This window comes from Paralichthys olivaceus, chromosome 18 (genome assembly GCF_024713975.1).
Source record: "Paralichthys olivaceus isolate ysfri-2021 chromosome 18, ASM2471397v2, whole genome shotgun sequence".
NCBI lineage: Eukaryota > Metazoa > Chordata > Actinopteri > Pleuronectiformes > Paralichthyidae > Paralichthys > Paralichthys olivaceus.
Window position 1 is genome coordinate 7,580,691 of NC_091110.1, and position 16,015 is coordinate 7,596,705.

The 16,015-nt window shown below is 39.8% G+C and overlaps 2 protein-coding genes across 27 annotated transcripts in view; one reads left to right on the forward strand and one right to left on the reverse strand.

Annotated features, from left to right (window-relative positions):
- rapgef1b (Rap guanine nucleotide exchange factor (GEF) 1b) overlaps positions 1-16,015 on the forward strand; it is a 206,002-nt gene that overhangs the window by 4,409 nt on the left and 185,578 nt on the right. The window lies entirely within an intron of this gene.
- Positions 4,845-16,015, reverse strand: part of ntng2b (netrin g2b) — a 65,797-nt gene continuing 54,626 nt past the window's right edge. For 3 of the 7 annotated variants that reach the window (XM_069514370.1, XM_069514366.1, XM_069514365.1), the window contains 15 exons: positions 15,862-15,963; positions 15,593-15,673; positions 15,252-15,332; positions 15,065-15,148; positions 14,805-14,906; positions 14,540-14,626; positions 14,253-14,354; positions 14,015-14,089; positions 13,606-13,695; positions 13,325-13,393; positions 12,559-12,678; positions 11,539-11,613; positions 9,477-9,644; positions 7,183-7,317; positions 4,845-6,119 (listed from right to left, as the gene is read on the reverse strand). In XM_069514370.1, coding sequence (XP_069370471.1) covers positions 5,896-6,119; positions 7,183-7,317; positions 9,477-9,644; positions 11,539-11,613; positions 12,559-12,678; positions 13,325-13,393; positions 13,606-13,695; positions 14,015-14,089; positions 14,253-14,354; positions 14,540-14,626; positions 14,805-14,906; positions 15,065-15,148; positions 15,252-15,332; positions 15,593-15,673; positions 15,862-15,963 — 1,595 coding nt within the window. In that variant the 3' untranslated portion in view covers positions 4,845-5,895. Of the gene's footprint in view, positions 6,120-7,182; positions 7,318-9,476; positions 9,645-11,538; positions 11,715-12,558; positions 12,679-13,324; positions 13,394-13,605; positions 13,696-14,014; positions 14,090-14,252; positions 14,355-14,539; positions 14,627-14,804; positions 14,907-15,064; positions 15,149-15,251; positions 15,333-15,592; positions 15,674-15,861; positions 15,964-16,015 lie in introns of those variants that run through there. The other 4 variants (XM_069514369.1, XM_069514368.1, XM_069514367.1 and 1 more) reach the window with 4 other exon arrangements.

A 16,015-nucleotide genomic window follows, 5' to 3' on the forward strand; every position in this document is an offset into this window, starting at 1 on the left:
TATTTATTTAGTTTGATGTTTGACTTGACGCTGAATATTCTGCTCTGCACAGAATCAAGTGTTTCGCTCGTCCTTGCTCTTTCCTTGGTTGTTTGGACTTTTCAAAGGGCAGTGAAGTTGAACTACAGTCAGATGTCAGTGGAGCAGCTGCACAGGAGTGGCACACAGCCTTTTAACAGCACAGTAGTCACTGCACTATTGCCACTAACCAGCCCTTGTCGAGTCTTTGGAAAAGATCCTTGGGCCTCAGCCACAGGAGGTTATTTTAGAGACTTAGAAGCACAGATGGTGCAAATATTGACATCAGCATGACAGAGAGTTTTAATAGTTTAGCAGTGCATTACGGATGTTCTCAAAAAGATCATCTATAAAGGTGCCTCAAAGGCATTTCTGATATGTCAGTAATTATGTTTATTCTTGCTTGCTATCAAAATGTTGACTATAGAATGGAAACATGAAGATAAGATCCAGTGCAGGATTTTCTGTTTTACTATTTTCTGCTTATTTTGATGTAAAAAGCCTCAACCTTACCGTACTTCAACCTTAATGCATTTCAACTGGACGAGTTGGGTATGTGCTTTTACGTGAAGTTGGAAGTAATGTTACATTACCAATATTACTAAATATAACATGTTTGTTGTTTTTACATCCTACACTAAGCTTGATAAAGAAGAGTTGCTTGCGAAATAAGAATCAACATTATGGTAACATAATGTCCTACTCTTGGGACAAAGTGGTCAAATGTCCAGCCTCCATTTAATTTAAAAAAGAAGTGCTTGTTCCGCCTTCAGAGCATCCATGGTAGTGTTGTCTTCAGATGAGGTGTGGTCAGGTGCGATTTTGACACACTGCTATTTTGAGGCAGTGGAATGTGATTGCCCTTTTTGGTCTGAAAGCGTGGGGCAGGATTTCAATGCTGCTTTAAGAGCACATTGTCAAGATAGTGATACGCCCCTACACAGGTGCTGGACATTGATGGTCTATTTTCTCTGCAGTGCACTGTTCTCTCTTACTACCTGGCATATTGTCAATTGTTAAAGCAATAGAAATGTCTGATCGATTAGTTGTTACACTTATATGATAAATTAAGTTATCAAGTACAACCCCAATGCGCTGGCACACCAACCTTTTTCATCACTGTGAATGTGTCTCACAAAGGTTTGCTACTCTGCAAACCTTTTTTACGAAGGATGATTAAACATGAGATCAGTTCCAGTGAAGCTCCAGAGAAACTTACAACCCTAGAAGAAATCAGGTCATGTACAGGAGGTGGTAGGGCTGTACAAAGTATGACTGGCAGAGTCCCATGGGCACACATGGTGCACGTGACTGGCTTGTGTATCCCCAAAACAAAGGATGTCTGAAAAGAAAGTCTTGGGGCAATCAAATGAGGAAGCATTGAGGACCCATGTGAAATCTACAGCCCAAAATAATCCAAACAGGAGGCAGTGGTACAGCTGAGGAAACAGTACAAAGATGACAGGGACAAATACAGACATTTTCCACCAAATTCACATGCAGGAGGCCAAGGACGAACTTATTCAGCCGCTGTTCTCCCACATTTCTGATCTGTTACACAGACACACACGCCAGCATTGGCAGTTAGCTACAGCCCACCTTTATACTTCAGTTTAAGATCAGATGATAAGTGTTATGTTCATGCTATGGCTGTGAAAGTATGTATCAGCGGTACTTTGTGTTGCTCTTCTTCTTTTTATTTCAAAAAACTGGGTTGTCTGGCAGTATGTGCCTGAAATGTATTTAAAGCGCCCACTCACTCTCTGTAAAGAGATAAAAAGATAAAACATACATTCAAAGGTGATTCACAGCTTGTGTTGCGCTCAGTGTTGAGCTTTTCGGAGGAGAGATAAAAAAGAGGATTTTTGTGTTGTTCAGAGTTTACCCTCATTCATTTTTTATTTATCTACCGGTTCATCTCAGAGCACTTAAAGCACAGTGTTGCTCCATTTTCATTTCATTAAGTCGGTTCATCTGAATATTTGTTTACCAGTGTAAAAACTAGAGACTGTCTTGTGATTGATAACATCAGTGGCATGTTGACATTCTGACCCATGACATCTCAGTAATTTTTACATTATTACAGTAATAGTTTTATTACTTGGGAGAGTAAGATGATCGGTCAAAGTGGGGCAGAAGAGGATGACACACACAGAATGTTCTGTGACAGAGCAGGACCGGTGTTAAGTCGAGGCCGGTCTGCCTGCTGCAGAGTTTTTCCTACCTTGACTTTCGCAGCACGTCGTCGTCTTATTTGTCCCATCAGTTTCTTGATTATCCAAAAAACTCCAGTACAATATACACAACATAACATATATTTTCTCTGTTTTTGTGCAGTTACTTTGTTGTAGAACTGTGTGCAGCGCTCATTTTCCCCTGCCGTCGCTCTTTTTCCCTCTCACTCTGTCTCTCTCATCATCGGCATCACGGTGGAACATCCATTAAGCTCTTCCCTTGGCAAACAGAATCCAGCAGATAGGCCTGCCCTCACTGTGCATCAAGTTAGCGTTGCCTGATTGGGGTTTATACAACACACTTGGTGGACGTCCCTCGCGCCTCCAATGCTTTTCATTATAAGAGTACTCATGGGTTTGACCACACATCTTAAAACTCGGCTTTCATTTTCACACACACACACACACACACACACACACACACACACACACACACACACACACACACACACACACACAGTGAGTAAAGGCATAATTTGGCTGTTCCAGTCTTGTCAGATTTCATCCATGAAAACTAAACTGCATTGTTTTTCAACTATGGGTGATGGAATGTTTATATTTTGTCAAATGTAGTCAACTATAGATTATTTTGTTCCATGAAGCAACTGAACAGAAAAAATGTCCCCTGTCATAAATTCACAAACACTTGAATTTAACAGTCTGCGTGTTATCTTTCTTCGAAGCATCCCGTAGCTTTAATGTTTTTCAGAGTTCTCTACACAAATAAATAAAACAACACAGAAATGCTGCAAGTTGTGCAGATCATTGAAACTGTAGGAAAACACAATGGAAGTTTCCATAGGACACAGAAAACTGCAAAGGCTAATGCTAGTATGTACATAGCATTAGCTAGATTCACACAATGAGTGTTGACAACTAAAATTCACATTGTTAATTCTGTTTCAATTATCATCGACAGGTGGTCAATAAAATAAGTTAATGATAAGTTTTCAGTGTCAACCCTGGAAATTTCTGTTGTGTTGCATTGACTATAACTCTCCATATTGTCAATTTTCTTTATTTGTTAGGCTTTATTTATTTTAGGTGACAATTTTAATGTTAAATCTTGTCTCGTTTACTATTATTTTGTCATGTTTCTTCTTCCTTTGCTTTTGTTCGAAGAGAATAGTTTCACATTTTAGTGTCATCCCTTGTATGACAAGAACATTTTTTGCATGCAACTCCCCCATCAAATCAAATTTTGAGGTTTTCACATTCCTGTAAGGATTAAACAAACGAGGTAGCCTACGTGTTAATTATTGAGCTCTGGAGATCCTGATAGGTGGTCGACATTATAGGACTGTTTGGACTCGGAGCCCAGCTAGTTAGTTCCCTCTGTTCCCAGTCTTCATGCAAAGCCAAGCTAACTGTCTTCTGATTGTAGCTTCATATGTACATGCATGATGCAATGATAGTGCTATCAATCTTTTCATCCAACCGTCAGCAAGAACATATTAAACTCTTCCCTTGATTTTGAGTGTAAACATAAATGTAAATTTGTCATAATCTCAGAGTTTCTATTCTTAGAAGGTAGAAAATATGAAGGAATGAATTAGCCTACTTTTGTCCATGTATGTTTATTTCATGTGATGGGTCTCTCATTCTAAACTGAATGTTGTTTTCCCTTGGTCACACAGGGTTTGTTTGTTCTGCGTGTTAACGACGTTAAAGTCATTAGTCATACCTGGTCTCCACGATGAGATGTGTTCCTTGATATCTTTTCTCAGGGTTCTGCATTAATAAACTATTCCCTCCCAAATGTCAGTTCTTGACACTATTCAGGCTCGGAGGGGATGAGCCCTACACACAGAATAGTTAATAGAGAGGAGTAATACCAGAATCCTTGTCTTGTCATTTCTCAGAGGCTTAGTCTCCCTTTTATCTTTGATGTAAACTGTATTCTGGTGGAATGCAGCATTCATGTTTCTTTATCCACTGTGTTTCTAAACACACTCAGCAATGAAACGTCTCTCAGTGAAATTACGTTTTATGACAGTAAAGTAAAAGGGCATTTTTGCTAAATTAAATATACCACTGATACAGCCTAGTAAATATTAGTGATCCCAAGGAGCGTTAAAGAGGAGAACATTCGGCCCCGGCATCATTTGCTTAGAATCGTCTCAAGGGACCATTGATAATCAGTGCATTTCCCATTTCCACTGTTTATATTGTGGAAAATGTACTACCAATTAGTCAGTTTCTTGTGGTGCATCTGCAAGTGACATTTTCGGATATAAAAGCTCCTTGCAACTTTGGTCAGAGTAAAATAATTTATATTCTCTGGACAGTAAAGCAGTTCTTTGTGATTGTCACACAGGCTGTTGGATTTCAAGTTGGAATAATCCATTTGTAATAATGAGCATTCAACACCATGTCCAAAGTGACTGAATAGATCAAACAGATGACTTGAAGTGATGGCTCTCTTCTCTCACCGTGTTCGATTTCTCTTTTTTTTCACCCTACTGGAAAAAAAACTGTTAACAGCATGTAATCATTGACACTTGATTGGAAAAAAAGTACAAGCAAGAAGGCAAATAACAGTCATATTTACTGCAAGGTTTACACTCAGTGTAATAAAATGCTCATTTGGAATAGTTGTAAATGCCATTTTTTATCATTTATTTTAACTCCAAACAAAAATAATTTCTACAAAAAATAGTCAAATAATGTCATATAATATTGATACGTGGTTGATATCTTTTCTCTCTTTTTAGACTTCTGAAGTTAAATTCTCTTAAATTCTGCTTCCTGAATACTGTGTGAAGATAAAATCTCGCTAAGTGTGGCAACAATCACTCATTCCTATAACAACCATAATAGTGACTAAAGTTTTTTTTAATAATTTGTAACCCCCTGGATATTATATAATATGTATAATCTCAGCGACTGTTAGTGGGCACATTAGATACATTGACTGACGATATAATTAAAAAAAAAAAAGCAGAAGTAGAATAAATGTAAAATCAAGTCTCATCTTTTGAGAAGAAATGAAACCTGGTTAATATACTATGTAGGCCTCAGCAGCAGGATCAAATGCACAGCCCTCCTCCCGACCCGTCCATCGTGTCCATGTGTCTCGTCCGAGTCTGACCACACACGCTTTTGGCCATCAGTCTAATAGATGTGACATTCCTAACTCAACCAAAAAAAAAATCAATCAATAAAAAAAAAGGTCCTTGTGGTTACAACAGCCATTCCCTTTGTAGTGAAACAGTGGTGATTTAAGTGTCTCGTTTATGCTTTTTGGTTTGATGCACATTGCTCCAGCTCAGGAATAAAGGGAACAGTGGTTGGTATGAATTTTTCCCCCTTCGTCTGCATCTCTTTTTCTCTGAGGTCGCTCCCCTTTTTTTTCTGTTTGTCCTTCTTCTCACACCTGAGCACACACTCAGTGGCATAACAGTCCTGTGAGGTGTGTGTGTGTGTGTGTGTGTGTGTGTGTGTGTGTGTGTGTGTGTGTGTGTGTGTGTGTGTGTGTGTGTGTGTGTGTGTGTGTGTGTGTGTGTGTGTTCTCTTTCACGTGTGCTGCAGTGTGTGTTCACTGGGTCCATGACTCATACGGCCCTACCTACTCTGGGTCTCCGCTCGCCTCACGGACACACATATAAACACACTCCTTGGTCTGAGGGGGGGTTTTCGTGGCTCAGTGGGGGGTTATCGTGGCCAGCAGGTGGGCTAGCAGAGTGCAGAGCAGCAGGTTGGCCGTGGAGAGGTGCAGCGATGAGGCAGCATTGCAGTCTTTGCCCGCCTCGCAGCGGGATTGTTGGCACAGTACCCCCTTAAACTCTGGAGGACAGATGCACTTCTGGTTCTGGGAGCACGTTCCTCCATTCTGGCACAGGAGCATCTCCTCATCGCAAATGTTAGCTGTGAGCAGAGATGAAGGAAGGCAGAGAGCAGCAGTGGGGGGAGTGGTGCGACAGAGGGAGAGCGCAGGAAGTGCAGAGGTAAGGATTATGAAGAGAAGTTAGGAATAAAGAGGGCGCAGCAAAGTGACAGGTGGTAAAAGGATATTGGGAGTAGAAGAAAAGAGAGACGAAAGAAAAATGTGTAGCAAAGTGAAAGACAGGTGGGGGAGGACGGGGAGGGGTGATGTTGGAAAAAGGCATGATGGGAAGCAGTGATACAGGGGCAGGAGAAGAATCCAGGGCAGAAAGAACAAAGTAGAAAAGAAAGCAGGAGGAAGGAAATAGGCATGATAAATTCTCCAGTCTTTGCCTCAGGGAAAACAACAGGTAACACCTGCCTTTTTTGTTTTAGCAGCTCTTTTCTCCGTCTGTTTTTCTTGAGCCTGCACTTTCTCAGGGTCATGTTAAAATCATCGTCTTAGACCCGGCAGAAAATACACTGCACGCGTGATGGGTTAAGTAATGATTGGAGTAACAAATAACATCATTAAAATGCCATAAAAGGCATTAGGAAAAGCACAGGGGTAGTTGTACTGCGCAAGATACTTGACCTAAAAATGTTTGGAGGGAAAATAGAAGATCGGGCCTCCATGACAAGAAATAATTACATGAGATAACATTTGTTATTACACCGCAGATAATTGGCTTTGCTGAATTGGAGTATTTGGAGTAAGATGTCAAACCAAAGACATACTGTGTTTCTGTATACTACAGTGTGTCCCATATTATAATGAATACATCCACAATGTAAATGCTTGCCTGTGGAGGTTTAATGTGTGTGTGTGTGGGGAGGCTCTATTTGTGACTGAGGCCCCTGACTGCATGGTTGATGGTGAAAGACGGCGAATCCCTGTAATGGGGTTAAGGTGTGACAGGGGCATCCATTAAAAGAGCAGGTGATGCTGCTAATGAGCTACATGATCTATTCCCTCAGGAATAAGGGAAACATGGGTAGATCTGGAAAACCACGACATTTCTTAAACCCTGAAGCCTTGAAACAAAAACATCAGAATCATACTCACAGTAACAGCCTTGTTTCCAGTGGAACCCTGGCAGACAGTCGTCACACTTGGCCCCTGTGGCGCCATCTTTACACTGGCAGAAGCCTGTACCGTTACACCGGTCATGAACAGAACCCATCTGGTTGCAGTTACACTCTGACAGAAAGAAAATAGAGGGCGTCATACCTTACCTTGTGAGAGACTGATTCCTCCCTCTTGTAATTTTTTAGGGTATTTGAGTTAAACAAAGTTAGCTATTTGTATTGACACCAGTATTAAGACCACTTTCAGCCTTATTTCTCCAGGATTCGTTTTTTTCGTTTACTAAATATCCCATATTTTGTAATGGATGCAAAGCTATCAGAATTAAAACCTACTGTTATTCACAACTATTTCATTTTGCATGTTTGAACTGCATAACACACGTCTCATTTAACTCCACCTCAACAAACTGAGGTCTAATAGAGGTTAACTTTTTGGAACAGTCTCAACAAGTTCACTAACACAGGTTCCAAACAACAGTACCCATCATACATCCTAAAACAGTGTGAAAAGAATACAGTGGTTCCAGTCTTCTCTAAACAGAAGAATGAAACTGTCCTCGGATGTTTGTGAATCTATTCCAATAAAAATTAGTTATTTTAACTGTCTGATATTTCAGAGGCAGATAAAATGAGTTTGGGGATCATTGTGGTATTTTAAACAGCTGAGGGTGTTTTTGTTAAAATTAAATTATGCTTGAACTTTATTCTGTAAATTTTCTTGTGATTCAAATACCCAATCAAACGGCATGATATTACATTTGCCCTCAAAAACACCCTTAATCCTCCCAAACAACTAACATCAATAAAATGTTGAACATCTTTTAGTTGTGCTGAAAAGCTAAATTTGTAGTGAGATTCATGTCACATCAGTCTGACAGAGACTTTACCCTCAAGTGTTCAACTCTTAAACACAAGATGATATTGAGCTTCTCTTTGGATTAGTTGAAAAAAACATAAATTCTCTGTGATGTTGGCACATTATTGTCATTACAAATACATATATTTATAGAAGCTGCCTCATATCCAGATCAGTAGTAGCTGGTAGCACATCAGAGATGGAAAAAAGAATGGCAGAACTGAACTGTCTTTGTCAGTTGACTGGTGATGAACCAACATTTCTCATCATGATGTAATGTGTGCTGATAGCTCATCTCTATCCAAGCTCACATTAACTTATGTATTTTAAGTTTGCTAAATATTCATAAAATCGAAATGGACAGAGACACTGAGGTTACACAATCACAAACGGTTGACATCTGTGTGTTTGTGGGTGAGAGTGAGTCATTTCTTGCTTTGAGAGATGAAGGTGTGCCATGCTCAGTTTGCCAGTGTGCTGGCAGAAAAGCTAATGGGGCCTTATTTGTGCTGACTCCGATGCCTGGCCCTATGTGCTCCCCAGGCATGGCGAGTTTACCCTCCAGCCCCCTGCGGTTCATCTACAGATGGATCCAAATCAGATTTTCACTCCACAGCTATGCAAACAGATGACCTCTTACTAGGACGTGTCCTTAGTAAGGTAGTGAGTAAGGAGTGAAAAAAGTGTGAGGGCTTGGGAAAAATTGGCAAAATAAGGTTGCTGCACCAGAAGCATTCTTCAAAATGGTTGTAGGTCTACTTAGTCTGTTGATTGATCATTGGTGTGTTGTAGCTTTAGCATGCACTAAACCAATCAGAGTGCCATCTCTCAGTCCCTTAACAAGAGCAAATTGCAAAAAGGAAGTTATGTTTTCATCTGCATTTGATTTTGTTTATTACTTAACAAACTTAACAGGATTTCTCAAAAAGTCCTTTACCGATTTCCATGAAAGTTGCCATGTTTTTAATTTGCCAGGCAGTAAGAAAGAGGAAACAGATTTGATTGTGGGCTAAGTGAAGAATGTGCTAATAGAATGTGTGTGTAACAAGCAGAATGTATGCATGATCTAATAATGTGCCCTTAAAATGACAGTGGAATACTTGACCATTGCTTTCAGCTCAGGTTTTTGTTGGTCAGTAGCCCTCCGCTGCCTCAAGATAACAAAGTGCCAACAGTCCACTCGAACACATGTCATTTTAAAACCAACATGCCCATGGTGCTCAGATGGGATTACAACTGCGTTGACTTGAAACTAGTGTTGCGCTTGGTGCTGCTCTATGCTGGGTGTGAGATTGTTGAATTTCAAGTCCCACAAAAAAAAAGTCCCCTAAAGAAAACCATATATGTTAGAATTTCAATGCTGACACATCCACCATCATCCTTGACACACTCTCACTGTCTCCCTGTAGACTGACCGATGCAGACGCTCTCATCGTCCAGTTCAGCAGAGGCGTTGCGGAAGTATCCCAGTCTGCAGTGTTGGCAGTTCTGGCCCCTGGTGTTGTGTTTGCAGCTGACGCACGTGACGATGTTCAGGTAGTCGATGTAGCTGCAGCGGTTGGAGTGGCCGTAGCACTCACAGTCTGAAACAGAAGAGACAGTTTCAAACCCTTTTCTTTGGGGAGGACAGTTCTACATTTTTATGTTAATCTCAAAGTTTAAATGTTCGAAAACGTGTAGAGGATTGTAGTCTTTTAAGCCGTTGCGTTCTCATAGGATTTTTCAGTGACGGCAGGAAATGATAAATGACCTGCACTAACAGATAGTGTATGTCTGAAAGGTTTAGTTTTAACTGTCAGCGAACAAATGAATGACTCTGTGTGTTTTATGACTCTGCTTTCTGACTTTATATTGGTTCAATAAAGACAAACCACTCCCTCTCCATTACTACACTCACAGGTTTGCTGAGTCTGCTTCACTGTGCTGCACTGATTACTGATGGGAATTCCACTATCCTGTGTGTGTGTGTGTGTGTGTGTGTGTGTGTGTGTGTGTGTGTGTGTGTGTGTGTGTGTGTGTGTGTGTGTGCCTGCACTGGTGTGTGTGTACATGCGTTTGTGTGCAGGTGCAGTACAGGCATGTTCATTTTGTCTGGGAATGTAATTACATTACCAGATGAGTAGCTTATTAGATACACAATCATAACCAAGGGAGTTTGAGGTGAGTGATACACTCACAGCTGTACAGTACGATTCTCTCACACTGCACCTGGCTCTGTGAAATCTCTCTTACCCCGATTAACCTGCGAGAAACCCTTACCCTCCTCTCTTTTCACTGTTTGTTCTTCATTTACAAAGACTTAAATTCTCTTTCATAAAGCGCCACGCAATCAGAGCGCATAATTAAACTTTCTCTTTGTAATTCATGAATTATCTGCGAGGATTTGATTCGCAGGTTTTACTGTACATGCTTGAACGCTTGTTAAATTAAGACGTCTTACCAATTTCACACCCTGAAAGCAAAGCTAAAAAAAAAACCTAAGACCTTTTGTATAATTTTTTCCTCCGAGAGAGAAATGAAACCCCTAATGTCATTTACCAGAGGATCTGCTTTGTGCATAGGGGTGCAGCGAGAGGTGGAGGGTTGTTGCTCTACATTCTCGCTGCGATTATCTTGGCTGAGGCTGGTACCTAATTAAGGTTTTATTAAGCTTTAGAAGTTGGCTGCAGTCGTGTGCTGCAAGGCATCACTGTCCTCTAAAGAGGCGTTTACCAGGCATGTTTATGCAAATACACATTTAAATGCACATTAAAAAGTCGGAGTTTAGCTGTTTAATCAGCCGTCACATTATTATTTTATTATTGTTTGGTTGATGATGCCAGCTGAAATATTAATGAGCTGGTTTAAAGGAAGCCAGCAAGAGGAGCACCATAAAATGCCTCACTCAGCACTGAGGGAACCGTGCGAGCAGTGGGGGAAGAACTGCCTAATTAAATATAAATGGCAAATTACTCCACAGACTAGAGAGGCAATGGGACATTGTTCCACAAATTAATGTTACGAGTCAAGATGCTGCTTTATTGGTATTCATCAATTGTGAATTGTTAACGGTGAAAGACAGTTAAAGCGGAAGAAAGAGAGGGGGTAGCCTGCATCGGAGAGTCTTGGAGGTTGAAAGAATAATGGTATAGTTTGCTAACAAGCATCCTGTGTAAAATCAATACACAGAAATGTCAGTGTGGGCTGTTGTTTTATGCTTCAATATGAACTTCATGTCTAAATACTCACCTTGATCACCCACATTAAGCAGAGACAACCAAGAGGGAGTCACAGATGCATAGAGAAAAATGAGCAAAATAAAAAAAGACATGAAACATGCAATGAAAGGAATTGTTCCACAGGTTTTATCCATGAAAAACTGCAACAACGCTCCAGACAAACTAAAAGACTTCAAAATCCAGTGATCTGAGGATCTAACCAAGCCCAAGTCTCCCCTCTGGATCTACAGACCACATGCTGCTCATGATGGTCTCTTACCTTTGAAATCATGGTATATGATCCCAAACAACTGTCTGGCCTGGGGCTCTCCTGAGATCAAGAGTTTCAGAAGCCCTTGAGGGATGAAGGAATCTTTGTGTAAGAGTCATCTGCGCATCATTCACTGTGCCAGTCATATACAGCGCTAAACCTTCACTCAGACGGACAGACTTCATCTGAAAAACATTCATCGACTCCAGAGAGAATCTTTAAAACTCAAATTGAAAACATGTGATACATACAAATTATGATAAAATAATACGACTTTATTCTGCACGTTTAATGTTCTAAATTCTACCTTCCCGCTTCTCTTGTTCCTTCTCTCTCCCTGTCTTCACATTTTCCCTATTTCCAGTTTCTCAATAATGAGCTGAACTACAAAATCTTGTAAATCATTGTTGGGTTATCTTAGACTGTTTTACCAAGCTAAATATTACAAAGACGACTGACAAGATATTCAAATGTTGGCCAAAACCTTTCCTAATATAGAGTCTGTTCACATCTTCTAATATAATCTAAGTGTGTTTACAAAATTATCACCGAAGTGTCATGAAGTGCAATATTTTCATACTATTTATAAACAGCTGATCAGATAAGAGTATTTAAAACTGAAAATTGAACAATGATCTCACTGTTCTGAACGTAGATATATAAATATAGGTATATCTCAAGAGCATCTTGAATGTCAAATCTTTCTTATCTAGTGTCCCCATTCCCCCCCCCCCCTCATCCTCCTTTCTGCGTTTTATTTCTTGCCCTTCAGTGTCAGTCACTGTCTCAGTTAAAAATACGGCACCACTTTTGGAACTGAATTAAGATGTAGCCTCGTAGCTTACGTTGACTGACAGGTTATCATGTAGTTGAAGAAATAGATTTAGAGACTTTTGTTGTTTGCAGTTTCCATCTTTCATTGTGTAGTGTCAAAAGTTTAACGCGTGGTGAGAGTTTGTCTTCTGCATATTTACTGCACTGAAGGTGATTTAATGTACATGTTACTACCTCTACAAATAAGAGAGATACCTCTTTTATGAGCCTTTCTCTGTGAACGCTCCTCCTCCTCCCTTTTCTCCCCGTGCTCCGATGAGGTTGTTGTTTTGTGGCCATGTGCTTCATGTACGTGTCCCCCAAAATTGTGGGAGACTGAAACAGCAGAATGATTGACATCATGAGCAAGCTGAGGTTGATTTGATGAGAAGATTACCACCACTCAACAAAGCCAATCTTTTCTTTCTTCTCCGTGCCCATGTGAGGTTGTTGCCTTGTGGCCTGTAGACAGTATACGTCTCACAAGGCCCACTATTCCTATTAAACTCACTCTAGCTGCATCACATTGCACATAGTAGTAGATATCAGTACTTTTTGTCATCGAGATCCACAAATTATTCTCTAAGAAATCTGGGAAATTTAGGAGAAAGTGAAAAGAAATTCCTGGATCTGTCCACTGAACTGGACCGGCACCAAAGTGTAATGGTTTCTTCAGTGACCTTAACGACATTCTTCTACCAAGTTTTAAGTTATTTTATCCATTTAGTAGTTTGCGTATTCTTGCTGACAAACAAATAAACCAGCACACGGTTGAAAACATAAACTTCTTGGCAGAATTAAACTTTTTTTCTTTTTTCTGTACGTATTTAAGCTACATTCATATCAGATAAAAAAAACACTGTTGTACTCAATCTATATTCGAACATACAGATACATGAATGATATGTATTTCTGTAATTGTTTATAATGTGCTAATCTACAGGGATAAAAAAGATTCTACCACTACACATTAATCTGATACCTTTTCTGTCTCTGTGGTCAGATGATGTTGTTTTGTGACCATGTGCGTGATCCTCAGACTTTTGAGAGACTGAAACACCATAGATGTCATCAACATAACAAGTTATTTTAATTACATATCTACCAGTTTTTTCAGGCAGCATGTTTTGCTGTCAAATTAACATAACAAGGAAAATTGGACGGATTTCTGCTGCTCCCACATTTTAGTTAGCGGAGGCTCATTATTTCTCAGTACAATGAGCTGAACATTTACATTGCTACCACTATGTCCAAAACAGATACCTTTCTTTTCGCTGTGCTCCTCCCTGTGCACATGTGAGGTTGTTGTGTGGCCATGAGTCTCATGTACATGCTCCTCAGACTTGTGGGAGACTGAAACAACATTAATGCAATGAGCAACGATCTAGATACAGTTATGCACCTCCCATGAATTTCCTCTGTACAGGTTTTCTGCGGTCTAAAATATAAATATGTATATATAAAGTCTTAGATATGTTAAAATATTATTTACTTAAATAAGTCTAATATAAATAGGTCTTCATTTAACTTCCATCAGGCTTTCAAATGTTTTTTTTTATAGAAAAGTGAGGTTAGTTTGTAATAAATTTGTCGACTACATATTTTCACCTTTCCTAAAGTACAGTATATATAATTACAAGGACATTGCTACCACTACGTGTGAAATAGATACCTTTTCTTTCTCCATGCTCCTCCCCATGCAAATGTGATGTGGTTTTATGTCCATGAGTCTCATGTACATGATCCTCTGAAACAACATTAATGCATTAATGCTGCTCCCACATTCTTTCTCAGAACAGTGAGGTGACATTGTATTGAAAGTTTATCCTCTACGTATTTACATCCTTGCTCGTGAACTATGGTATATAAAATTACAAGAGCATTGCTACCACTGCATATGAAATAGATACCTTTCTTTTCTGCTTTTCTTTCTCCATGCTCCTCCCCGTGCACATGTGATGTTGTTTTGTGACCATGAGTCTCATGTGCATGATCCTCAAACTTGTGCAGGACTGAAACATTCATATAATGAGCAAATATTTCTCCTGTTCCTGTGTTTTCTTTTTTCAGACTTCTTTTCCTTCTTAATACAGTGAGGTCAAATTGTAGTAGAAATGTATTTATGTTTACATCCTTTCAAGTAAACTACAGTATATAAAATCACTGACATTGCAACCACGACATATGTAATAGATACCTTTCCTTTCAGCCTGTCTGTCTCCATGCTCCTCCCCGTGCACATGTGATGTTGTTTTGTGGCCATGAGTCTCATGTGCATGATCCTCTGAAACAACATGTAGATTAACTGCTGCTGCCCTCTATTTAGTTTTTGAGGGTCAATTTCTTCTCTGTCCAGTGACGTGAAAATTTTAATAAATGTTTATCTATCACATATTTCCATCCTTAGTAGTAAGGATATGACATTACAAGAGCATTGCTGCCACGACATATGTAATAGATACCTTTCCTTTCAGCCTGTCTGTCTCCATGCTCCTCCCTGTGCACATGTGATGTTGTTTTGTGGCCATGAGTCTCATGTGCATGCTCCTCAGACTCGTGGGCGACTGGAACATTCAAATAACGAGCAAACATTTGGACATATTTCTGCTGCTCCCACGTTTTAGGTTAAATTGCTATGAAAAAATATCTACTACATATTCCATCCTTGCTAAGTAAATACAATATATAAAATCACATGAACCACTATGCATTGAATGGATACCTCTGTGTTCCTCCACGTGCACATGTGAGGTTGTTGTTTTGTGGCCATGAGTCTCAAGTATATGCTCCTCAGGCTTGTGGTGGACTGACACAAAAATAATCATCAACAGAAAAATCACAATTCAAAGAAACAATCTGCTGTTGTTAATTTCCAGATGGGCATTTGTCACTACACATGAAAGAGATACCGTTTGTGTCTTCATGTTTCTCCTCATGGTGGGATAACGTTGTGTGACCGTTAGTCACATGTCCCTCAGACTTGTGGGAGACTGAAACACCACAATTACCATGAAGATAGCAAGCAGACACAATCTGTATTCTATTCCCTCAGGAAAATAAACAATAATGCTACAACAGTACGATTGGGCCCAAAATGAAGATTGAGCTCTTTAAGATTTAAGCATCACTGTGCTACAGCTTTATTAGAAGCCTAATTCTTCTATAAGCTGGGAAGCAAATGTTTGGGACTGCTTAGCAAACTTCAACATCTACATTAACAAGGTCATTGTGAAGATCATTTTGCATTCACCTGTCCTTTCCTCCCCGTGCTCAGATGAGGTTGTTTTGTGGCCATGCGTCTCATGTACGTGCTCCTCAGACTTGTGGGGGACTAACATATCGCATTTTTCATTCACACACCAGCACATATTTACATAGTACACTTTGTTTTAAGTTGTCATGAGCTCTTTTTAAATCAAAACTTGCCAATTTTATCAAATACTGAAAGTTTATCTACTGCATTCTTCTAGTACTACAGATATACTACATTGCAACTATAAGAAATACCCTCCCATTCACCTTGTTTCACTGTATGAGCCTCCTCGTGCCTTGTCTCTCCGTGCTCAGATGAGCTTTTGTGGCCATGAGTCTCATGTACATGTCCCTCAGACGTGTGGGAGACTGAAACACCACAGTCATAAACATAACTTGATGTTTTTTTACCTTATTTTCC